Genomic DNA, 26,229 nt, shown 5'->3' on the forward strand with positions numbered 1-26,229 from the left:
GCCTGCTGGGTTTTGGGGCTCACGCCCTGAGCCCTGGCAGGTGCTTCCTGTGGGGCAGAAGCCCTGAGCCCGGGCAGGTGCGCCTCGGCTCTCAAACTTCTGAAGATTATCATATGCGGCTCAGAGGGTCAGTAAGTTTGGCCACCCCTGCTCTATCCTCCTATCAACACAGGTGAGACTGCCAGTAGAGGGCAGTGGCGTACATACACGTTAACTGCCATTTTTGCTCTGACTTAAGACACATTAAGTAAGGCCTTAATTACTTCACGAAATGCAGCAATATTGTTAGTTTCTCATTGGCTCCCCATCCCCCGCCCCGCATCATCCTTGCATCAGCACCACGGACCGTTCCCACGACGGCGGCTTCCGCGCCCCGTTGGAGCGCCCCCGTTCGGCGGGATTCTTCTTCCTTGTTGCCACCCGCAGTGACGTCCACTAGGCCTACCTTGGCGCTTTGTTCTTTTTTCTGATTGGCTGGCTGTGGGCGCGGTGTGCCTGCCCCTGGCCTGTGATTGGCGGGCTGGCTAGGGGCCGGGCCGGCGGTGTTCGGCGGCGGCCGCGGCGGTTATGCCGGACGGGGGCAGCGCAGTTATTGTCTGAGAGCTGGGCCTCGGCGGCGCGGGGGGCGGGGAAGCGGCGGTTCCGCGTGGGGGTTGGGCTGGAGACGGACCTTTAATCCCGTTTTTACCGTGTTCCTCGGGGCCGTCGCGGGCGCGGGGGTCGGCGCGCCACCGCCGAGGGACCAACCGCATCCACCCGCCGCCTCGGTGTGAGCGAGACCCGCAGGCCGGGCCTGCCTGAGCCGCCGCCGCCCAGCCTCGAGTTTGAGAGCGGCCGGCGGACGAGCTCCTTGTGCGGGCTCGGCGCGCCGGGGCGGCCCGGCCCCGCGCACGCGGAGCGGGGGGTGATTCGCGACTTTGTAATACTCGGCTGCCCTCCTCAGCATGACATAGACGCCGGGCCGGGACCGAGGGGAGTGGGAGCCTGGTGCTAAGGCGGTGGGTGTGCGTGCAAGTGGGATCTTGAGCCAGCTGTGTGTGTGTGTGTGTGTGTGTGTGTGTCCGCGCGCGCGCAAGGGGGGGAAGAGCCTGAGCCAGCTGTGTGTGTGTGTGTGTGTGTGTAGGGGCTGGAAGAGCCTGAGCCAGCTGTGTGTGTGTATTGTTTGAGGTCAGGGGTGAAGCCCAGTCTCGGCCCCAGTCCTTTTAGCTCTTCCTTATTTATATTGAGGCAACGGGGAGAAAATGGCTAAATCCGGAGGCGGTGGCGGTGGCAGCGGGGGACTAACCTGGGTGGTAAGTTATTTTCCCCACTGTTCCCTTATGAGGCTTGGCTCAGAGGGGAGATTGCGAATTTAGGGATGAAGGTCTTGTCTGCACATTGAATTATGTATGTGGCGGTTGCTTAATATCTCCCATGTGTGGACAAGTTCCAGCAGTGCAGATAGTGCTCCGATGGAAGCTGAGAATGTAGGGGAAAGGTTACAGCGATAGAGGGCTTGGTACTGAGTTTGGCACTGTAGGTAGATGGTGGCATTGGGTGGGTTTGGGGTGTTTATGGGGGAAGTTTGTGGGAGGGAAGCTGCTGTGTTTCATCCAGAATTGAGGGCAGGTTGTTTGATTAGTAAATTGGTGCCCTGGAGGGTGTTGGAAAGCCAGGGATAGAGTATGTCTACAGATACCTTTCTCCAGAGTGAGGGGGCATCCATCACCCTCTTTATGGTCTTTAGAGTTTTGTGCTGCTAGATTTCAGTTAGAATGAAATGTTTTCAGGGCTACAAAAGAGTTATGCAGGTGAACGTCAGTCCCAAACTGACATCCTCCATTCTCAGCTGTCTAAAATGTTTCAAGTTAAGCTTTATGACAGATTCATTTTAATCAGTTTAGCTATAGTCATTGGCGTATTCATATCTCATAACCTAGGAGTAAGGGGAGAGGAGACTGCTCAGCTGGGATGTTACATGCTTCACAATGTAACCCAGGAATTAAACTTTACAACCTTCTTAAAGTTTTCCTTCCTGTTCTTGGCTTCTCTTTTTAAGATGAGCAAACAGAACTAAATTTGGCATTCTGGTGATATTAAGTGACTCTGGAACTGGTGAATGCTTTTGAGAAGTTTAAAAGCTTTTGGCAGTGTGAGGAATGGAATCATAGACTATCAGAGTTGGAAGGGATCTCAGGAGGTCATCTAGTCCAACCACCTGTTCAAAGCAGGACCATTTGCGACAAAGGTCCAACCTTTGTCCAACCTAACTAAATCATCCCAGCCAGGGTTTTGTCAAGCCTGATCTTAAAAACTTCTAAGAAAGGAGATTCTACCACCTCCCTAGGTAATGCATTCCAGTGCTTCACCAACCTCCTAATGAAAAAGTTTTTCCTAATATCCAACCTAAACCTCCCCCAACTGCAACTTGAGACCATTACTCCTTGTTCTGTCATCTGCTACCACTGAGAACAGTCTAGATCCATCTTCTTTGGAACCCCCTTTCAGGTAGTTGAATGAGGGGGGGATTCATAGCTGCTTTCTTCTCTTCTGCAGACTAAACAATCTCAGTTCCCTCAGGCTCTCCTCATAAGTCACGTGTTCCAGTCCCCTAATCATTTTTGTTGCCCTCTGCTGAACGCTTTCCAATATTTCCACATCCTTCTTGTAGTGTGGGGCCCAAAACTGGACACAGTACTCCAGATGACGCCTCACCAATGTCGAATAGAGGGGAACGATCACGTCCCTCAATCTCCTGGCAATGCCCCTACTTGTACAACCCAAAATGCCATTGGCCTTCTTGGCAACAAGGGCACACTGTTGACTCATATCCAGGGAGGGTGGAGAGAAATGCCTTCCTGGCCTGTTAACAGTATGTCTCTCTGGTTCTGGAAAGGCCCCAGGACAGAGGAGAGAAGACCTGAAGGGGCGCAGTTCCCACAGACTATCAGTAATTCACTTGCATTTGTCTTTCTAAGCATAGAGTTCACAGTAGGGTCATTTCCTTAATATAGCTAACAAAAAAAGGCAGCATAGTTGAATGAGTAGTAAAGTAGCAGCATCTTTATCGAACAGGCACACTCTGTTTTACTAGGGATTGTCAGTGTAATAATATTCCCCTTCAATAGGGAGTTTGGATAACCTCCATCCAAGAATATTAAAGGAACTGGCATATGCAGTTGGAAACCTAATAAGGATTTTTAATGAGTTCATAAACTTGGAGGTCATATCCTATGACTACACAGTTGTAAATATAGTGCCTATATTTAAGAAAGGAGGGGAAAAAAAAGTGATCTAGGAAGCTACAGACCTGTTAGTTTGTCCTCGGTTGTTTTGCAAGACCTTAGAACAAATCTTGGAAGAGAGTAATCAAAAACAGAGAGGTAAATGGTAATTCAGATAAAATACAACATGGTTTTACAAAAGATAAATTGTGCCATACCAACCTAATCTCTTTCTATGAGAGAATAACCAATTTTTGAGACAAAGGAAATGTAGTAGATGTAGCCTACCTGGATTTCAGTAAAGCATTTGATACAGTTATTAGTTAAATTGGAGAAGATGGGGATTAATACAAGAATTGAAAGGTGGGTAAGGAACTGGTTAAAGGAGAGTCTACAGTGGGTCATACTGAAAGGTGAACTGTCAGCTGGAGGTAGGTTACTAGTGGAGTTTCTCAAGGATCCGTCAATACGGAGGAGGATTGGAATATCATACATGAAGATTTGGATGTCCATGAAGACTGGAGTAATGGAAATGGGATGAAATTTAATATTGCAAAGTGCGAGTTCATGCTGTTAGGGACTAACAACAATAGTTTTTGCTATAAACTGGGGATTTACCAGTTGGAAATGACAGAGGAGGAGGAGGACCTGGGTGTATTGGTCAATCACAAGATGCCTATGAGCTGCCAGTATAATGTGGCAATGAAAAAGGCTAATTCAATCTTAAAATACGTTAGTTGAGAGAGGGAAGTGTTACTACCGTGGTACAAGGCACTGATGAGACCTCATCTGGAATACTGTGTGCAGTTCTGATTTCCTATGTTTAAGAAAGATTAAATGAATTCAAACTGGAAAAAGTGCAGAGAAGGGCTACTAGGATGATCAGAGGACTGAAGAACCTTCCTTATGAGAGAAGACTTAAGTAGCTTGGGTGAACTTGACAATTCATTTTGCAACAGAACAATTTCTTTTTTCAATTTTTACTTTAGATTTAAAAAGATTTTTTTTAAAGAAGGGAAGGCACTACCGCCTACGGGACCCTTTGTTTTTTCTCCTGTTTTAAATACTACATTTAAAAATGTATGAATCTTTGTTCCTCTTATGTCAGGATAAGGATATAAACGTTATAAAGTTTTAACTGAGTTCAGTGAACAATTTAAGGCTGTGGTCCTCCCTGTTTTGTGCTTCAAATCATTGAAAATAGAGAGCTCATCTCTGAAAACCACACCTTTCTAGTGGCAATTGTAGTGGGTAGGTACCTGAAAGGCATATAAGGAGACAATTCTTTTTAATCAGCAGGTTACTTATAATCTCGTCCCCATTTCCTCACGCACAATTGATATAGTTGTCTTTCTCTGAGTAAAGGGTTTGTATTTTAGTACCTAATCTTCCCTATCTACTTGAAACTCACACTGCTTTATCCTCTTCAGATCACTGTACAGCTTACGGTTTTATTTGTTTGCCCTTCCAACTGGGGTTAGTCGACCTAAGTTACACTAGTTTAGCTACGTGAATTATGTAGCTGGAGTCGACGTACCCCAGTGTCTTCATTGTGCTCTCCGGTCGACTTCCCTTATTCTTCTTGGAGAGCTGGAGTGCCAGGGTCGACCAGCGAGCGCTCTGCCATTGATGTAGCAGGTCTTCACTAGATCCTCTAAATCGATCCCTGCTGCATCGATTGCAGCAGCGTCGATCTTCCCACAGTGGAGACCAGTCCTGAGAAGTTATCATTTTATGGTGGTTTGAAATTAGTTTGGTCTTAGGCCTTGCTTTGGGCTAAATTATTTTGGTGACACTTATTTCAGTTTGGCTTATTTCTGTTTAGTTAAATCTTGTCCTAGTCGATTTAACATAAACAGGAAAAAGCCTGGTGTAAACCAAAATGTATGACCCCAAGTTTAGCACCAGTTTAAATAAATCTGTTTAAATTTACACTTTAAATTACATTTGCACGTAGACAAGTCCTCACTATAAGTTTATAGTGGAGAGCTGCGTACATCAAGCCACCACCAGAGTTGGTATTCATTCCACTCTTATTGGTAATCTCCAGCCAAAAACCCAGTGATTGGAAAAAAAATGAATACTGAACAACCTTCTCGCTCCTAGAAATGGTCACAAATTAGAGAGGCCCATTGCATTTAATTGTGAAGGAACTGGTACTGTATCTTGTACTTGTTCTCTGCAGAAATAGGACTTGTCAATCAAATATGTTTCAGACATACTAAATCTACAAAATATTATAATACACAACAGGATTAAAAGAGAGCTTTTGATTGTTGTCTTGTTGGCAGTGGGTATTAGATACTTTACAGCTGTAGTTGCCATAGATATTTTGTGATAGTGAATGGAATTGGGGAAGGAGTTCTCCACAATTGCAAATGGAAAGGCAGGAGGTCCATGCGTCTGTGAAAGTGTGAGAACATCCTGTGATAAGGCATGTAGTAATGGCCACTGCCAAAAGCAGGATACCAAAGTGGACTTTTTCCCCCTGGCCATCTAAGATCTAGTAAAACAAAAGCCTAAGTTCCATGGGAGGTCACGGAGTGCCCATCATTGAAAGCTTTTAAAAACTGGTTGGACAAACACCCATCAGGGATGATCTAGGTTTACTTGGTTCTGCCACAGTGGGCTTGATGACTTCTTGAGGTTCCTTCCAGCTCTACATTTCTATGGTTCTGTGGTAAGTCTCATCACTTTTGACTAGAATCTGATCATCCCATGTGTTAAGCTACCTTTTTGGTGCGGTGACAATATTAACATTTTCCAAGATAATTTCTTGGCTTTACTTCGATATGTTTGAATAACCAGGATTAGTTGATAAATATACATTTTTATTAACTGGCAGGGAAACAAGCAAATATTTTTTTTTTTGAGGTTGGGATTCATGACCTGTGATGATGATTATATTTTTACAAACTAATATTAGGAGGGTAGCAATCATGAAATTTCCCTCAAAAATCAATGTTTTTGTTCTACTTGTTGCTTGGCATTACTTCAATTAGGAGTCCTTATGGATAAAATTAGTCTGAAGCATGTCACTTGAGTAAGTCTAAACTTTTTGTTATATTGTTTACTTCTACATTCTTAAAAAATGTCAGTGATTAATTCTGTGTCTGATTTCCAAATGAAACCATTTTTCAAATGGCACTTCAGTAAGGGGGGAGGGGTGGAGGAGAGACACACACACAGAGCCCTCCCCCAAAGGTGGCGTCAGATATGACTGTTAGATTTTATGTAAAGCAAACAATTAGTACATGATTTGGAACAGACTTCAAAGGATCATGTTAAAGAGTTAGCTTTTTAGGAAGGATTTTAGGCATTAATCTCAAAGTATCAATTTATAATGAAACTGTTAAAACTAAGGATGGTCACTTCTGGATTACTGCAGAATTTCCCATGCTTTTGAAACCTGAGGCCTGCTCACGCTCCCACTTCAGGAAAAAGAAACTGGTCACGTTCACCTTCAACCTTGCTTTCTGTTACCTACCCAAAATGATACGTCACTCAGATTGCGTAGCTGTTCATAATGCTACTGGTCCTATCTTACGTGCCTTGGGACAGTGAAATAGTTAAGTAACATTTGAAGTAACATAGCATGAGAGTTAGTACCCATCAAAATAAATGGTCATTTCTTTTGGAGCTGTTGTTAACGGTTGTCTGCATCATTTAACCTTGAAAATATTACCTGAGTGTTTCTTCATAACCATAATAGCTTGAGACTTCTTAAAGTTGAGACTCTGGAAAATAACTCGGGTCTCTTCCTACCTCCCTTGTTCCTTCTCATCCCCCTAAAGAGGCGTGCTCCACATCTTGGGAAATGCTAGTGTAAAATGAAATACTTGCCTAGTATCACTGCTGTTTCTAGTTAAGCGAATCATATTGATGAATACTAAAATGTTCTGTCTCTGTATCTGAGGATTTCTTGAAGTATAGACAAATGAACGTGACAGATTATAGCATAGTTTGTGCCTAATCAAATGTGTGTTGCCTTAGCGGTGTGTGGCTAGGTGAAAAGATAGAAAATATTGTTTTAGTAAAACTGAATTTTAAGCCATATGTTTCTCTCAGCAGTTTTAAAGGACAGGCTTGAAGTTGATTTATTTCTTGTGTGAAAGTTGGCATGTGTATAATGAGTGGGGATCAGTTATTTGGAATCAAACATTGGAGCATGAACTGTCTTTAGTTAGACTTGACAGTCTCCATTAGAGGGAGCTTGTCTTCCCCTCATTTAATCAGTCCATTTAAAAGTAAATGGAATAAACAGACTGAATCAGACCCTTTTTAGTTGATTACATTGAAAATGAAGGGATAGCTTTCAGTTTTGATTGTTTAAACAAGTCTGCTGTTCTGCTATAGCAGGAGAAAGACAAGTAGCTCTTTGAAACAATGTCCAGTAATCTACATAATTCACTGAAACTTGCTTTGAGAAATCTATATTTAACTAGTCTTTCTTGACCTTCTTGTTCCATTTTGTATATGGCTAGGGCCCTACCAAATTCACGGCCATGAAAAACGCGTTATGGATTGTGAAATCTGGTCTCCCACGATGAAATCTGGTCTCTTATGTGCTTTTACACTATACTGTACAATTTTCATGGGGAGACAAGTGTTTTTCAAATTGGGGGTCCTGACCCAAAAGGGAGTTGCAGTGGGGTCACAAGGTTATTTTAGGCGGCGGTCATGGTATTGCCACTCTTACTTCTGTGCTGGCTTCAGAGTTGGGAAGCTGGAGAGTGGCGGCTGTTGGCTGGGCACCCAGCTCTGAAGGGAGCACCCTGTCAGCAGCAGCGCAGAAGGGTGGCAATAGCATACCATGCCCTCTTACTTCTGTGCTGCTGCCTTCAGAGCTGGGTGGCTGGACAGTGGCGTTGCTGACTGAGGGCCCAGGTCTGCAGGCAGCAGCACAGAAGTAAGAGTGGCAATATCATACTATCAGGTTTCAGAGTAGCAGCCGTTTTAGTTTGTATTTGCAAAAAGAAAAGGAGTACTTGTGGCACCTTAGAGACTAACCAATTTATTTGAGCATAAGCTTTCGTGAGCTACAGCATCCGAATGTATCCGATGAAGTGAGCTATAGCTCACAAAAGCTTATGCTCAAATAAATTGGTTAGTCTCTAAGGTGCCACAAGTACTCCTTTTCTTTTTGCAACTATCGTACTATGCCATCCTTACTTTTGGGCTGCTGCTAGTGGCGGCTCTGCCTTCAGAGCTGGACTCCTGGCCCGCAGCTGCCACTCTCCAGCAACTCAGCTCTGAAGGCAGCGCCAACACGAGCGGCAGCGCAGAAGTAAGGGTAGCGGTACCACAACACCCCCACAATTCCTTTTTGGGTCAAGACCAATACAATTACAACACTGTGAAATTTTAGATTTAAATAGCTGAAATCATGAAATTTATGATTTTAAAATCCTATGACTCTGAAATTGACCAAAATGGATTGTGAATTTGGTAGGGCCCTATATATGGCTAATTGTAGAAAGTACATGACACTTGCCTGCCTTATATCAGAGGGGTAGCTGTGTTACTCTGTATCCACAAAAACAATGAGGAGTCCGGTGGCACCTTAAAGACTAACAGATTTATTTGTGTATAAGCTTTCGTGGGTAAAAAACCCATTGCCTGCCTTAATTATTCATTCTGCGTTGGCCTTGTTTATTGCTTTGTAAACTCATCGGGCAGGGACCATCCTTCACATTTGTATAATGCCTGAAATAAGAGGGTTTTGATCTGATTGATTGGGACTTTTGGGTGCTGTTGTATTATATACAATGGATGAGAAGCCTTTAAATCAACCTTGGAAAAATTCTGATTATCAAAAGCAAGTAGGAACACTTTCTAAGTATGTATGTTCAGTACCATTAACTTCTGAATAATTTAAGGTTATGCTTTTTTAAAAAGCTTATCCCATATGACACAAAAAAAAACCCCTTTTAATACGTGAACCAGGCCTATGTAATGCTGTTGCTTCTTTTCTTACTATCAGGTTTGTAGGCAGACATCCACTAACACTTCTTGTGTTCAAGAGCAGAGCAAGTGGAGGAGGAGCTACGGTGACCCCTGCTGAATCCTCCAGGTTCCTCCTATCCTGGGCATGTGAGGATGGGGACTGAAGATCAGCATCTTCATGTTTCTTCCACTCCCCATCTGCATTAAGCCTGTTTTCACCTTACTTCTTGGCCAGCTGAGGCCAGGCCTAGAACAGCGGTTCTCAACCTTTCCAGACAACTGTACCCCTGTCAGGAGTCTAACTTGTCTTGCGTACCCCAAAGTTTCACCTCACCTAAAAACTACTTGCTTACAAAATCAGACATAAAAATACAAAAATGTCATAGCATACTATTACTGAAAAATTGCTTGCTTTCTCATTTTGTCTGTATGAAATTTTAGTTTGTACTGACTTTGCTCGTGTTTTTTATGTAGCCTGTTGTAAAAGTAGGCAAATATCCAGATGAGTTGATGTACCCCCTGAAAGATCTTGGTGAACTCCCAGAGGTACATGTACCCCTGGTTCATAACCCCTGGTCTAGAACACTCTTGTTCCAAGCCATTTTGTTCTCCTTCAAGCCCCTCCTTAAAATTCTTCTCTGCAGTGTCTACAAAAAAGACAGTGGTTAAGTGGCTGTTGTGCTGTGACCACTGCTATCCTGGTGACCAGTATGATTTCATTGTTTCCTTGTGTTCACTTTTCTGTTTGTACCACGATGGATTGACTTAAATACTTGATTCTAATCTCGTTTTGCATTTCTTTTTTAGTTATTTGCCTAGACAGAGTTTGATTCTCATTAGTTGGAAACCATTAAAACGTGTTGACTGGCAACTAAATACAGCCTTTGTGCTAAATTCTGTACTTTTTGCTAACCAGGAGGATACACTGTCTGTACATTTAAGCAATTATATGGTTTAACATACACTTATTGAAATTCTTAATTTTTACATTTTCTATCATATTAGAAAATGGCAAATGATACATTTCTTATCGCTTCAATGATGTAATACTCATGATTTGTATCAAGCTGCATTTGGATGGAAATTGGAATTCAATTAAATGCACAAAAGCAGCATCCTAGAATTTTTTAGTTAAAGAATACTATCTTTAATGTATAAAGTAAGAAAAAAGTAAGTTTACCAGAACATGTTTTGCATTTAAAACTGATTTATTAAACAAAAGTAGTACTTCCAGTTAGTGAACTAAACTCATTGTTTCTGTTGACCATCTTCCTCAAGATTTTAGAAGTTAATAGGTCTCATCTTCTCACCTCACTGTCCCTTATCTAATAACATCGGGTATTCTTGGCTTTGTAGGGAGCAAGGTCTCTTTAATTTACAAAATAGTCTCTGCATACTGCAATTGAATTGTCCATCTGCTTTTGTTCATATAGGTACTAGCGCTAGTAGTTGCTCAGAGTATCAGCTGATATTTTCAGTCAATAAGTAGCCATAAGAATGGACGAGCTTACACCTTGGGAGAAAGAGCTCACCAACACCCATTCCCATTACCAAACAAAGTTGGATGGGAGGATGGCTGTTAGATTTCCAAATTTGTTTGAGTAGGCACGTGAAGAACAAAGAGGTAGCTGCGAAGAGGGAAGACTTCTGGGCTTTGCAGGGAAGAAAAGATGACCCCAGATATGTGGGAGAGGGGAACTAGGCAGCAAAGTGTAACAGTCAGCTTATGGCTGTCCTCATCCAGAACATTGAATTATAACCTATAACATGTTGCAAAACTTTCAGTGTCAGAATAAAATGTAGGTTTCTCCTCTTGCTAGCTGAGAGGTTTCACGAATGGACAAGAGAACAGGAGGTAATCAGAGCATGAAAGTATTGCACGTATTTATGCTGAACAGTTTAAAAAGTAGAATTCAGAAACTTTGTTGGAAGTTAAAACAAATTGCATTGCACTCTGTTTAAATTTCTCTTGAAAAGTAGATTTTTGTCAGAGTAATCATTTATGTCAATAGTAATTTACTTTTGGGAAAAAAATTCTTATACTTGCCTACTGAAACATGATGCTCCATCTTGAATCAACAGGCAGGTTTAAAGTTCTGGTGGGACTCCCTTTTTAAAGCAGCGGTACACATAATGAGCCACATCCAGAAGACTTTCCCATTAATTTCTGTGGGAATGATGGTAGAGGAGGATGTAGAGAACAGCCATGGATTTCAAATACCCATGGTTAAGGGTTCTTCCTGATATGAAAGGCTTTGATTTTTCTCTCATCCTTCTGTTTCTCTAAGTTGCTATGAATCTATTTGAAACTCCTGTGAGCCTCTTCATGGAGTTCTCTGCAGGATTGGGGTCAGAGTTTTTAATCAAATTTATTGGATTTGTGAAAAACTCATTATCTGTAAAATGTCAACAAAATATCATTAGCTATGCAACAAGATTCAAACAGTTAAAAATAAATTAGTGTGCTATTTTAATCTGTAACATGAAGACAAACTTTTAATAGTTCTAAAATATTTTGTTGATTAAAAAAATAGTTGTGTTAGCATAGTCACTTAAGATGAAAGTGTTAAGGCATATAATATCCTATGGTTTTGCTCTCTCAAAGGAAGAGGTCTGAGACTATGATTGCTTTTAAATTTCTAACTGTTCCATGTGAAAAAACATGAAAATGACACTTGTCTCATTAATTTCTGGTTGTTATCTGGTCCATAGTATTAAGTGAAATATACTGCTGCTGTTTGTTTGCCCCCTAGAATCTTAATCTATTGTAATGGCTGTAATTAATCAAATACTGAATTCTTTTATAGGGCTATATCATATAAGTCTTACAGTGCTGTTCTGCAAAAGAACTGTTAAAATACACTATAATATAAATGCATGTTCAGCAATTGTACTCTACTATAAAGTCACTACTCAGCAAACATAAAACTATACCAATCCTAAAGTACCAGCAGCAATTCCATAGTTAGGATTATAAGGCTGTTCGTATTAAAAGCCTGATTTTTGTACTTTTGTAAAATTTGCAGGGGAAAAGCCAGAAATTTTGCATGGACCCTCTTTTGCCATTCTCCTCTTCTTTTTTATTAGGGGAGTAAAGGATGGAATCTGTTTGGATAATCTCCTTCCCAGCATGGCAGCATCATAAAGAAACCATAAGAGTCCTGATTCTAGGTGGAGGAGATCTTCCCTCTGAAGCACAGCTCAGCACAAAATATATTTTTAGGGTGGTTTTTTTTTTTTTTAAGTGATCCAGATCCTCACGTCGTGTAAATCAGTGAATTCAGTGGAGCCAGGCCACTTCACACCAGATGAGAATCTGGACCAGTGTGTTTCACTTACACTCAAACGTGCATTTTTTTTCTCGTAAGCCTGAAGCTTTCAACATTTTCACCTCCATTTAAAAACTGATGCATGAGCCTAGTTTTATATTTTTAGGAGCCCGTAACTGATGTTTTTTCCACGTAAAAGCATGGCAAACTGTACATACTCCCATGCAGAATTCATAAAACTTCTTATGGTAGCCTATGGATAAGTTAATATGCACGCCTGTGTTTAGAAAGGTGAAAATATCTGTAAACTTAGCTGTGAGAGGGAAGAGTATCTGGTTCAGGCATGGCCTTGAGTTCTGAGGTCTTGGAATTTGTTGCAGAATTCACTTTTCCTGCAGAATTGTGCTGTAGAATCTAAGGTTTAATTTTTTAAAAAAGAAGTGTAACCTGTACAGTTAGAAGAAAACTTGAAAACCTGAACTGATGCGTTGTTGTCTTCCTGAGCATGCACATAGCCTGAAACAATAGCTCTTAGAGGTATGAACTTCCCTATTCGTTTCCATGAGTTGTTGTAAATTTTGAGTTCGGATCAATTTCATTGGCAATATGAATAAACTATTTCACTGCTGATTACTTTTTGTAAAAGTCCAAATAATATACACCTCTACCCCGATGTAACACGACCTGATATAACACAAATTCGGATATAACGCGGTAAAGCAGCGCTCCAGGGGAGCGGGACTGCGCGCTCTGGTGGATCAATTTAAGTTCGATATAACGCGGTTTCACCTATAACACGGTAAGATTTTTTTGGCTTCCGAGGACAGCATTATATCTGGGTAGAGGTGTACTTTTTACCACAATCCCCAACAACTTCTCACCACTCCCTGGCTGCCAAAGGCCCCAGCTGTTAGTCTCCAGCTGTGGGATATTTTTGTATTGTATTTATGAGATGCCATCATTCCTCCCAGAAAATTGTGGGAGTTTGTGCCCACACATGTTTCTCCCTGCATGTTCTGAGAAATCCAGGAGAGGTGTCCATGCAGCAGGACAAGGGTGAACTGGAGCCATGCCTGTACAGGACTGCTGGCCACTGACTCCTGTGCAGCAAGTTAGAAAAACTGGACCATAGAGGTCATGGCTGTAGGAACAGCTACATTGTGGGCTCGTTGCTGGAGGACTGCTTATATCTGTATAGGTACTTCTACGTCCACACCAGCATTTTGATAGAGGGCTTAATTTGCTTGGGGGACTGGTAAAATTTTGCCAGTGAAAGCTGAAGGCATTGTTGCTAGGACTCAAAATTGTGTAGATGCCTGTGCTGCCAGAAGGAAAGTTTTTTGTGACACTAAAACTCCATATAATGTAGACCAGGCCTGGATGAGGCTAAAGGTCTGGGAATTGTTCAGGGCTAAGGTCCTCCTCTGGAAGCAGACTTGGACTCTTATGGGACCAGCACCATCCTCTGGAACCACAGCAAAGGATCAATGATGATAACTTTGGCATGTAATGCAACAAAGGCATTGTTGGTGAATGCTACTGCTGAGCCTATGCTGTCTGCATGTCTGCTTCTGCTGTTACTGTCAGCACCTTAGTGCACGGGGTGTTCTTGGCCTTAAAGGTATCTGTTGACCCTTGCTCTGCCACTAGTGCCATGCCGGCAGTAGAGTTAAACCTGAATTTCCAGATGGCCTGAGTCCTCTGTCCCCTACCTTCAAGTATGTGGGCAAGAGGAAAAGGAGTTCTGTGATCCAGTTGGTGCCAAAGGAATCTTGATCTCCAAAGAAACATTTGTACAGACATATATCAAAGGAGCTGCTCAGAAATCATGGTTCAGTCTCCCTCAGAACAAAGGGTGTATCTAGCCCTTGCTGTGCTACCAATTTTCTGGATTTTTGTCCCTATCTGTTAAAGAGAAGAGATTGGATCCTTTGGTACCAGGGGACACTGCATATCCATTGATTGGATCTGATCAATCTTTCTTCTCACGTTCCCTCTGTTGATGCTGCTTTTCCAGGAGTTGTTTGAATTGACTTTGGTATCGTCTGGGATATATTTGGAGGTTCACCTGGGCACCTCCTGGAATAAACTAACCCAAGCTGTGATACGATCTATTCTGTTTCTTGCCTTGGTTAGGAGACTTTAAAATCTCATGTGGTGACTTCATCCAGCACCCTCCTTCTGGTTGCTATTAAATGAATTTGGCCTCACTGACAAGCCCTTATGTCAGGTATTATTCAGACCACAGGAGGAAGGCCAAGTCTGCAGTCCAGGCTACTCTTCCAGCCTCTTGCAGAATCATGATCCTTAGAAGTCTCTTGCCTCCTTCCTTCAGCAGCTGAAACACGTGTTCCTTCATAGGATCTGTCTAAATCTGAAGGGTAACATCACAGGCAGGATATGAGAGATGATACTGTGCAGACCAAGATAGCTGATGAAATATTAAGCTAGGCTGAGAATGTGGTGGTTTCTTCTACATGTCCCTCTAATGGCAGATGCTCTGAACCAGGGGTATGCAGAGATCTTCCGGGAGGTATATCAGGTCATCTAGTTATTTGCCTAGTTTTACAACAGGCTACATAAAAAGCACTAGCAAAGTCAGTACAAACTAAAATTTCATACAGACAATGGCTTGTTTATACTGCTCTATATACTATACACTGAAATGTAAGTACAATATTTGTTCCAATTGATTTATTTTAAAATTGTATGGTAAAAATGAGAAAGTAAGCAATTTTTCAGTAATAGTGTGCTGTATCACTTTTGTATTTTTTGTCTGATTTTTGTAAGCAAGTAGATTTTAAGTGAGATGAAACTTGGGGGTACGCAAGGTAAATCAGACTGCTGAAAGTACAGTAGTCTGGAAAGGTTGAGAGTCACTGCTCTGAATTTTGGGACTCTGGCAGCTCAGAAGGCTCATTACTTTACATGTGAATTAATGCCTTCTTGAGGCAGTCAGGTATAGCTGTATGGTACTTCTACCTTCTGTATCAAAGTCTGATAAGCTTTACCAAGTGCCTCAATAGGTTTTGTGCATTCTTTTACGCACCTATCACCAACATCCTTTATGTTTGCATCTTCTGAGAGACAGAGAAGATAAATGGTTTGTCCAGAAACATCTCCTTTTGAGATATAAAAATTGTGTTTTAAAATTAGTAGACAGTGTACAACCCATGGAACCAATGCTGGAGGAGCAAGGAAAAAACAGGCCAAAGATGACACGTGAACATCATTCTGTAACAACACTCTACAAGCCTCACTTGGTATCTCAGATTTGTTTGCAAGGGTTTCAGCACTTTGAATATCTCTATGGCAGTATGTGTGGCTCAAGTTTCCAGGCCTTTTATCACGTACTCAGGTCAGGGTAATACCTCAGTGGAGAGGGCCTATTCAGTGAAAAGGGAAGTTATTGCTCACTCTTTGTGTAACTGCCCTAAAAAAGACCATTCCAAATGTTGTCATACTTCAGGTGCCTGCAACAGTATGCTTCCTGATTTGGCCTAGGGTAGATCTCAGCTTATCAGAGGAAGCTGTACAAATTCAAGTTCAGCAAACTGTGGTCTGACTCATCTCTACTCAGCAGGGCACTTTTGTCACTGACACCACAAATTTAATGGGGCACCATCTGAGAGCTCAAAGTTATTAGCATTCCAGTTATTTCTCCTTCCTCTCATTCCTTTTTAGTGACATTTATCCCAATTCCTTGTATTACTGTATGGAATTCCCACAAATAATTCAGTTCTGGAAGATAGGAAATTTATCTACCTAATCCAATTCGACTCCATGCCATTTCTCCTTCTTTCTCCGTATCAGAGGTCATGGATCTTACAAAGCTACGTAGTTATGAGGTTTAAGTTTTGAATATTCATATTGGTCTTTACCCCTTAACTTTCCTTTAAGAGTGGTTCAAAGCTCTCTAGTTAAAGAATGCTTATTATCATACTGCCATCAAACTATTCCACCAGTATGTGCAGTGATGAGGTGAGACTATTAAATCTGTATTTGTTAAAACGTTTAGGTAGCAGCACAGTGTCTAATATATGCACATAAAAATTAGGATATTCCCTGTATCCAGACTTTTAAATTAATAATATTGCCAAGTATATTGTTTGTTTTGGAAATCCAATAAATCAAATACAGCATCAGTCTCACTACACTGTATTAATAACTTAACATAGAATCAGCAATCATTGGGTATAGCTTTCCTCTCATTTGAAATGTAGTTAAGTGGATTAATCCAGTATTTTCACCATGCAAAGTCTTTATCAAGGATGCCTGGGCAGAATTTGTGATTTGCTTTCTTTGTCTTTGAACAAAATCTATTTCAATATAATGTTACAAAAATAATATGTACTCTGTATAGACTTTGGCTTCTGTATGATAAAGATCACACCTAATTATATCATTTTCCTTTTTTGTTGTGTAACTCCCCAAAACATGCTAGTCCCTATACAGCAACCATGATCCCATTCCCAAAGAGTTAATAGTCTAAGGTCCTGATCCTTTAAGGTAATCTCTGGGGGTGACAATAGGACCCTGTAATAATGGACTTCAGAGGGACTCTGCTGTGGCTGAAAGGGTACATCTATGTGGATCATTTTGCAAGATTGGACTAAATAAAGACATAATATAGGAAATCAATACAAGGAAAACATGGGGAGGCAGGTCAAAGGAGGCTAAGAGTTATGTGGTTGTTTAGAATAATGTGGATAACCCATTCATTGGTTTATAAAACTGACCTTTCATAGAGGCAGCTACATTTGCAACTGCTCCTCAGATATCCTGTCAGAGATGGTGCACATAATACTTAGTCCTGCCATGAGTGCAAGAGACTGGACTAGATAACCTCTCGAGGCCCCTTCCAGTCCTATGTTTCTATAAAATTAATACAGTTTTCACTTAAGAGCAGGAAACAGTGTGAATATTTTTTTTCAAGAAGGTTTGAGGTTAAACTTGTATATTAAAGAGGTAGGATACAGTCTAAGGGTGGGTAAAGGTTTTGGCCTGAGGGCCACATTGGAGTTCTGAAACTGTTTGGAGGGCCGGGTAGGGAAGGCTGTGCCTCCCCAAACAGCTTGGCCCCCCGCCCCCTATTGGCCCCTTCCCCCTTCCTGCCCCTCACTGCCCCCCTCAGAACCTCCGACCCATCCAACCCCCCCACTCCTTTTTCCCCTAACTGTCCCCCCCGGAACCCCACCCCCTATCCACACCCCTGCCCCCTGACGGGCCCCCGGAACCCCCACACCTATCCAACCGCCCCTGCTTCCTGTCCCCTGACTGCTCCCTGCCCCCTTACCATGCTGCTCGGAGCACCAGGACCGGCAGCCGTGCCACCTGGCCGGAGCCAGCCACGCAGTCCAGAGCACCGGGGCAGGTCGGCGGCTCTTGCAGCCACGTTGCCCTGCAGGAGCTCGCAGCCCCGCCGCCCAGAATGCTGGCGGCACGGTGAGCTGAGGCTGCAGGGGAGGGGGGACTGCAGGGGAGGGGTCGGGGGCTAGCCTCCCCGGCCAGGAGCTCAAGGGCCAGGCAGGACAGTCCCGTGGACCTGATGTGGCCCACCTCTGCAGCAGTCTATATTTATAAAAGTAAATGATCCTTAACAGTTTTGTCACACACGTTAGATTACCAGACAAAATAATTAATGGGCCTAGTCCAGCAAGATGCTAAGTGCCTACTGCAAAGTCATGAATGCTCTTAGTTCTAAGGTTTCTTAATGCTAACACCAGTTTACATAAACCAGTGTTGGCACTCTCGAGTGCTACTGAAGACAATCTGTCATTGGTTGATGCTGTCTTCAATACTGTGATTAGTCTTGCTCAAAAGTAGGGCTAGGTGGTACATGTGCAAACAGCACTCTGGTGCTGGTACCAGTTAAGGTGAATGGGTAATGTCAGCAATACAAAATTGTTCAAAAATTTCCATAGTGTGGACAAAGAATAACAATTGAAGACTGTAGATCTTAATTTCCTGCCCTGAAGATATTACAGTCTAAATAACAAGAAAAAGAAAAGATTTGGGGAGGAGGGCGCGGAAGGCTGCAAGAGAGTGATGTGTGGCAAATACTATTTTCTGTGGGTGGTTTGGTTGTTGATTATATAATGAGGGATTTGACAAAAGAAGAAAGTAGAGATGAATTCCCAAAGCATGGGAGTAGGGGAAATAAGTGATGGGCAACAGCGAGTGAGATGGGAAGATATGAGGGTGAGGGAATTGCTGCAGCAGACCATCATAGAGGGGTTGGGGGGTCAACTAGTTACGTAGAAAAAATGCCCAGTTGAAACAGAAGAAAGATCCCAGTGATGTCACTGCTTCTGTTTCTGCATAACCCCACACTTTCATGCTTCAAAATCAAATGGTTGGCTTTCACTCAACAATGAATGAACAAACAGAGTTATTAAATAATACGCATCAGTGTGCAAAACCAGGACTGGAGTGCTGCTTTCAGTGTCAAAAAAAAAAAAAAAAAAGACCTTTACCACTTAAATGAAAAGTTAGCTTTTGTAAGCAGGTATGCCATTCCCCTGCATGCCACACACAATATTCTTGTCCACAATTACATCCCTCCCCTGATATTTTCCTTTATTCTGTGTCTTCAGAAACATCAGTAATAAAGCCTTGAAAGCAGCACCACTCCCTTACAGTATAGACTAGCCCTCAGGAGAACTGAAGCACATCTGGTGAAGATGTTCTCTATGCCGATGGGAGAGAGCTCTCCTGTTGGCATAATAAAACCACCTCCGTGAAAGGCGGTAGCTATGTCAGCGGCATGTCGGAAGCTCTCCCACCGACAGCAGTATCCACAATAGTGCTTAGGTCGGTGTAACTTGTGTCACTCAGCAGGGTGGCTTATTCACACCCCTGAGCAACATAAGTTATACCGACATAACTTGTAGTGTAGACAAGCCCAGACTCTTCCTTAAGCTTGCTCTCTGGCTGGCTTATTGCTAAGGTGTATCACTGCAGAACTTTTGTCTCTCCCTTCCAGGGTTAGTCTTTGAACTACTGCACATTCACACAGGGTTCTAAAACCTGACATGTATATTGCACATACGTTCTTGCAATTACTTTTAGAATTAGATACAACTGTGGGTATGACTACACTACAAAATTAGGTTGAATTTATAGAAGTTGATTTTTAGAAAGCGATTTTATACAGTCACGATTGTGTGTGTCCCCACTAAGCGGATTAAGTCGGCGGAGTGCGTCCACAGTACCAAGGCTAGTGTCAATTTTCGGAGTATTGCACTGTGGGTAGCTATCCCACAGTTCCCGCAGTCTCCGCCGCCCATTGGAATTCTGGGTTAAGCTCTCAATGCCTGATGGGGCAAAAACATTGTTGTGGGTGGTTTTGGTACATGTCATCAGTCGCCCCTCCCTCCGTGAAAGCAACGGCAGACAATCATTTTGCGCCTTTTTTCCCTGTGGGCGCCATATTGCTTTCAGCAGACGGTGCAGTAGGACTGCTAACTGTCATCATTGAACCACCGCTTCCGAAGCCACTCTGCTCTCCTGCTCTTGTCTCCATAGCGAATTTCTCCATGTTGTCTCTCAAGGGCTCCCGCTTCCGCTGCAACTCTGCTCTCCTGCTTTCATGAATCCACCTCGCAGGTCGTCAGCTACCGCTTTTGCTGCCACTCTGTTCTCCTGGTGGTCTCACAGAGCCGCTTCCGCTGCAACTCTGCTTGGCTGCTCTTGCCTCGCAATAACACAGCAAGCTCAGCTGTTGTGTCCTGGCAGCAGATGGTGCAGTAGGTCTGCAAACCATCGTCATTGAACGACCGCTTCTGCTGTCACTCTGCTCTCCTGCAGACGCCATACCACGGCAAGCATGGAGCCCGCTCAGATCACCGCGGCAGTTATGAGCGTTGTAAACACCTCGCGCGTTATCGTGCAGTATATGCAGAACCAGAACCTGCAAAAGCAGGTGAGGAGGCGATAGCAGTGTGGTGACGAGAGTGATGAGGACATGGACACAGACTTCTCTCAAAGCACGGGCCCCGGCAGTTTGGCCATCCTAGTGGCAGTGGGGCAGGCTCATGCCGTGGAACGCCGATTCTGGGCCCGGGAAACAAGCACAGACTGGTGGAACCACATAGTGTTGCAGGTCTGGGACAATTCCCAGTGGCTGCGAAACTTTCGCATGCGTAAGGGCACTTTCATGGAACTTTGTGACTTGCTTTCCCCTGCCCTGAAGCGCAAGAATACCAAGATGAGAGCAGCCCTCACAGTTCACAAGCGAGTGGTGATAGCCCTGTGGAAGCTTGCAATTCCAGACAGCTACCAGTCAGTCGGTAATCAATTTGGAGTGGGAAAATTTACTGTGGGGGCTGCTGTGATCCAAGTAATCAACGCAATCACTGAGCTTCTGCTATCAAGGGTAGTGACTCTGGGAAATGTGCAGGTCATAGTGGATGGCTTTGCTGCAATGGGATTCCCTAACTGTGGTGGGGCCATAGACAAAACGCATATCCCTATCTTGGGACCGGACCGCCAAGGCAGCCAGTACGTAAACCGAGAGGGGTACTTTTCTATGGTGCTGCAAGCACTGGTGGATCACAAGGGACATTTCACCAACATCAACATGGGATGGCTGGGAAAGGTACATTACGCTCACATCTTCAGGAACTCTGGTCTGTATGAACAGCTGCAGCAAGGGACTTACTTTCCAGACCAGAAAATAACCATTGGGGATGTTGAAAAACGTATAGTTATCCTTGGGGACCCAGCCTGCCCCTTAATGACATGGCTCATGAAGCCATACACAGGCAGCCTGGACAGCAGTCAGGAGCTGTTCAACTATAGGCTGAGCAAGTGCAGAATGGTGGTAGAATGTGCATTTGGATGTTTAAAAGCGCGCTGGTGCAGTTTACTGACTTGGTTAGACCTCAGCGAAACCAATATTCCCATTGTGGAGCACACAGCAAGCAGTAATAATATCTGTGAGAGTAAGGGGGAGACATTTATGGCGGGGTGGGAAGTTGAGGCAAATCGCCTGGCCGCTGATTATGCGCAGCCAGATACCAGGGCGGTTAGAAGAGCACAGCAGGGCGTGCTGCACATCAGAGAAGCTTTGAAAACGAGGCTATGGTGTGACAGTTCTGTTTGTTTCTCCTTGATGAAAACCCGCCCCCGTGGTTCACTCTACTTCCCTGTAAGCCAACCGCTCTCCCCTTCCCCCTTCGATCACCGCTTGCAGAGGCAATAAAGTCATTGTTGTTTCAAATTCATGCATTCTTTATTAATTCATCACACAAATAGGGGAATAACTGGCAAGGTAGCCCGGGAGGACTGGGGGAGGAGGGAAGTACAAGGCCACACTGCACTTCAAAACTTATTGAATGCCAGCCTTCTGTTGCTTGGGCAGTCCTCTGGGGTGGAGTAGTTGGGTGCCTGGAGCGGGGGGGGGGATCGTTTTTGGGTGTCTGGGTGTGGAGGCTATTGAACTGGGGGAGGAGGGCGGTTGATTACACAGGGGCTGCAGTGGCGGTCTGTGCCTTTCCTGCACCTCAACCATATGCCGGAGCATATCAGTTTGATCCTCCAGTAGCTTCAGCATTGCATCCTGCCTCCTTTCATCATGCTGCCGCCACCTCTCCTGTTGCTCCAGCCATCTGTCCTCGCGTTCATTTTGTGCTTTCTTGGACTCTGCCATTGTCTACCTCCATGCATTCTGCTGGGCTCTTTCAGTGCGGGTGGACTGCATGAGCTCATAGAACATTTCAGTGCGAGTGTGTTTTTTTCGCTTTCTTATCTGCGCTAGCCTCTGGGACGGACATGCTAGTTGCAGCGTTGAAACGTGCAGCTGTGGGAGGAAAAAAAGGGACATTGGCCATTTAAAAGGAGGGGCTGATTTTTTGGATTAATATGCAGCACAAACCCAACTAACCACCTGTCCCCCCCCCATTCTCTGGGATGATCGCTTTACCCTTCACCCCACCGCGTGGCTAACAGTAGGGATGATTTCTTTTCTGCCACAGGCAAACAGCCCAGCAGGAATGGCCACCTCTGAATGTCCCCTGAATAAAATTCCCCTGTTTCAGCCAGGTGACCATGAATGATATCACTCTCCTGAGGATAACACAGAGAGATAAAAAACAGTTGTTGCTTGAATGCCAGCAAACACCGGGACCATACGCTGCCATGCTTTCTTATGCAGTGATTCCAGACTACGTGCTACTGGCCTGGCATGGTAAAGTGTCCTACCATGGAGGACGCAATAAGGCTGCCCTCCCCAGAAACCTTTTGCAAAGGCTTTGGGAGTACCTCCAGGACAGCTTCATTGAGATGTCCCTGGAGGATTTCCGCACCATTCCGAGACATGTTAATAGACTTTTCCAGTAGCTGTACAGGCCGCGAATGCATCCCAAGTCTTCAGGGCAAATTAATCATTAAACACGCTTGCTTTTAAACCGTGTATTATATTTACAAAGGTACACTCACCAGAGGTGCCTTCTCCGCCTTCAAGGTCCGGAAGCCTGGGTTGGGAGGATATTGGATCCAGGGTGATCAGCAGTTCCTGGCTGTCAGAACGGTTTCTCCGCTTGCCTGGTGTGCGCTATCTTCAACCTCCTCCTCCTTCTCCTCCTCATCTTCCTGTCCCCAAAATCCTCATCCCTGTTGCGTGAAACTCCCCCCCCCTCCCCGCAGGAGTCCACGTACAGGGGTGGGGCAGTGGTAGGGGCACCCCCTAGAATTGCATGCAACTTATCATAGAAGCTGCATGTCTGGGGCTCTGACCTTGAGGGGGCATTTGCCTCTTGGGTTTTTTGGTAGGCTTGCCTAAGCTCCTTAAGTTTCACGCGGCACTGCTGCAGGTCCCTGTGATAGCCTCTGTCCTTCATGCCCTTGGAGATTTTTTTCAAATATTTTGGCATTTCGTCTTTTGGAATGGAGTTCTGATAGCACGGATTCGTCTCCCTGTACAGCGATCAGATCCAGTACCTCCCGTTCGGTCCATGCTGGAGCTCTTTTGCGATTCTGGGACTCCATGGTCACCTCTGCTAATGAGATCTGCACAGTCACCTGTGCTGATCAGTTTGCCACACTGGCCAAACAGGAAATGAAATTCAGAAGTTCGCGGGGCTTTTCCTGTTTACCTGGCCAGTGCATCTGAGTTGAGAGTGCTGTCCAGAGCGGTCACAATGGAGCACTGTGGGATAGCTCCTGGAGACCAATACCGTTGAATTGCATCCACCCTACCCCAAATTTGACCCGGCGATGTTGATTTAAGTGCTAATCCCCTCGTCAGGGAGGAGTACAGAAATCGATTTTAAGAGCCCATTAAGTCGACAAAAATGGTTTCATTGTGTGGACAGGTGCAGGGTTAAATCGATCTAATGCTGCTAAATTCGACCTAAACTCGTAGTGTAGACCAGGGCTGTTAATAACTTTGCTTGAGTACAGCTTAAGTCCTTCAAATTAACATGAGTGCTAGTTTCCAAAGAGATTTAATTATATGGGAGGAAAAAATAAATTCTAATGGAATCCTCATTAAATCCTTACCTAATGATCCGTGACCTGAATGGCACCTTAATATTGAGTGACCTGTGTTTCTAGTGGTCACAATAAACTTTCTTTTTTGGATACAGTTTAGCTACTGATTGTTTTAAATCTACCATTTGTGAATTATCAACGTAATTTCATAAGTGCCCACAACTGACCTTAAAATATGTTTTGTGATGATCCTGTCCAGAAGAGACATTAGCCACATGCTTCACATTATTTTACTCAAAGGAGTAGAACGTGAAAAGTGTTATGATTGTCTGTTGAAATGTGTGCCAAATCGTAGTGGAGCTGTTGCTTCAATAACTTCTTTATAAAGTACCTGTGGCATGTAATTGCTTGTAATATACATGACACTCTTCAGTTTGAAAACAGTTCTAGTAGAACCATGCTAATTTGTACAAAAGGGTGGTCTCTTTTCACTTCTCAAAGATGGTGTGATGCCTTATTCTTGTCATGTTTGTTTTACTTGCTACTTCATAAAATTTAGTAATTTACAGTGGGTCTCCCAGGGAAGGGGAGGCTAGGCTAGTATTTTAAGTCTGACTTTGATGCCTAGCCCCCTTTACTAAACTTTGCTAAATCTAAACCAGTATCATAGAAACTTTATGGGAATAAAATAGAGTGTTCCCCCTCTGAATATGAGGCAAATACTACACAACAGTAGGGAGAAATGGGTCTTAAAAAAAAAAAAAAAAAAGCTGCTCAATGCTTGATCTGTTTTTCCCCCTAACTTCCCTAGCTCCAGAATAGTTTGGGCTGAAAACTCCAAACTAATTCTAATTGATTCTGATGAGAACTGGTGCCTTTGATTAGTTTGGGGGAACAGACGGCAAAGATATTCTTCATTGTATTAAGGTCTGCAGCTGTGTTACAATGAGTGCTTTAGCCGGCTTGGAACTTGGAGAAGAACCAGACCTGTCAGTCACTGACAGCAGTGAAATGGACAATTTCCTGAAATTATCTGCAGTTTTATCTGTCTGCGCAGTGGCAGGTGTGCCCAATCAGACTTCTATGCAGAGGTTTTTTTGAGGAAAATTCCAAACTTTTTATTTCAAATTTCTGGTGAACAATTTGGCTCAGTAATATGACTGATTCTCCCTGGGGCCTCCTAGGGCTACAGTTGCCTTTTGGGGAGACTTTCCTGGTTCTCTACTTTTCTTCTGATGTGTTTGCAGCAGCTTAGGGAGAGAGCTAGGCCAAGAAAGCCTTAGCCCAGTCAACACAAGGTTGCTCCTTCCGTCCCCACACACCATTCAAAGAGGCAGGCAGGTTTGGAATAGCTGACTTCAGGGGCAAGCAGTTCCCCTTCTCCCATGTATGTGAACAGAATAACATCAGAGGGGTAGCTAGCCAGATGGAAAATCACATCTAAGGGCCCAGACTGTACCTCAGCAGCCACTGACAGTGGAGGTCTGCTGCGTCTTCCCCTCAGGATGTGATGGAAGGCACTGGACACAACAAAGAAGCTGCCAACACCAAAGAATGCAATAAAATTCCTAGCTCAGTCCACCTTGCCCCCCCCCCCACTCCATCCTCTATAGTAGGCCCACCAGGGACTCCTTACTGATACCCCAGGCCGTGGCCCCCCAAAGAAATGCGGATCAATAAGTGTACTGTAAAAAGAGGGGGAAAGAGTGTGAGGATTCCATTTTTGAACCCCAGTACCTTCCATGACAGACCCATAATGGGTCCCTTTTGAGGAGGAAAGACAGTAAGTCCAGCCTCTCTGAGGACAGGGCGATTGCTAAACACTTGAAATATTTTTTGAGCAATGTTTGAGCCCAGTTTTGCTCCTCTCTCTGAAGCGGAATCATTGGGACAAGCACCCAAAGGGGATATTAATAAAATCAGCACTGGTTCCCCTGCTCATCTTCATGGAGTGCATCATGGTGGATTAATGCAGAAAAGACTAAGCCAAAGATCTGTGCTGATTTGTCTCGATGCATGCACTTGCTAAAAAAAAGGAAATTCTTCCTCTGCAGGCAAGCAAGTCCAGCTGTCTGAATTACAGTTAGGGGATCAAGTAATATATAATTAAGGTCCTACTTGAATTGCGGGATGATTGTCAAAAAATTGTTTGAGTTGCAGACAAGCCAGGAAAATAGCAGAAAAGTAATAATGGACTTTATTATTTGCGGTAATAAAGTCCATTATTATTTTTCTGTGATTTTCTGCTCTCGGCCGCCTGGGGTTGGGGGGGCTCCTGCTGTCAGCCGCCCGGAGCTTAGAGTAGGGTCCTGGGGCTGACAGTGGGGGTTCTTGTTCTCAGCCCTGGTACAGCTGGGGCTCCTACTGTCAGCCTCAAG

The 26,229-nt window shown here is 43.8% G+C and overlaps 1 protein-coding gene across 4 annotated transcripts in view; it reads left to right on the forward strand.

The window, feature by feature from the left end:
- The first annotated feature begins 885 nt into the window (after window positions 1-885).
- Window positions 886-26,229, forward strand: part of TOP2B (DNA topoisomerase II beta) — a 128,266-nt gene continuing 102,922 nt past the window's right edge. For 2 of the 4 annotated variants that reach the window (XR_012638272.1, XM_074945642.1), the window contains exon 1: window positions 1,083-1,292. Coding sequence is in view for 2 of the 4 variants with exons in the window: in XM_074945642.1 (XP_074801743.1) it covers window positions 1,242-1,292 (51 nt within the window). In the remaining 2 variants the exon portion in view is untranslated. Of the gene's footprint in view, window positions 999-1,082; window positions 1,293-26,229 lie in introns of those variants that run through there. The other 2 variants (XM_074945643.1, XM_074945641.1) reach the window with 2 other exon arrangements.

The sequence above is a fragment of the Natator depressus genome, chromosome 2 (genome assembly GCF_965152275.1).
Source record: "Natator depressus isolate rNatDep1 chromosome 2, rNatDep2.hap1, whole genome shotgun sequence".
Lineage (NCBI taxonomy): Eukaryota > Metazoa > Chordata > Testudines > Cheloniidae > Natator > Natator depressus.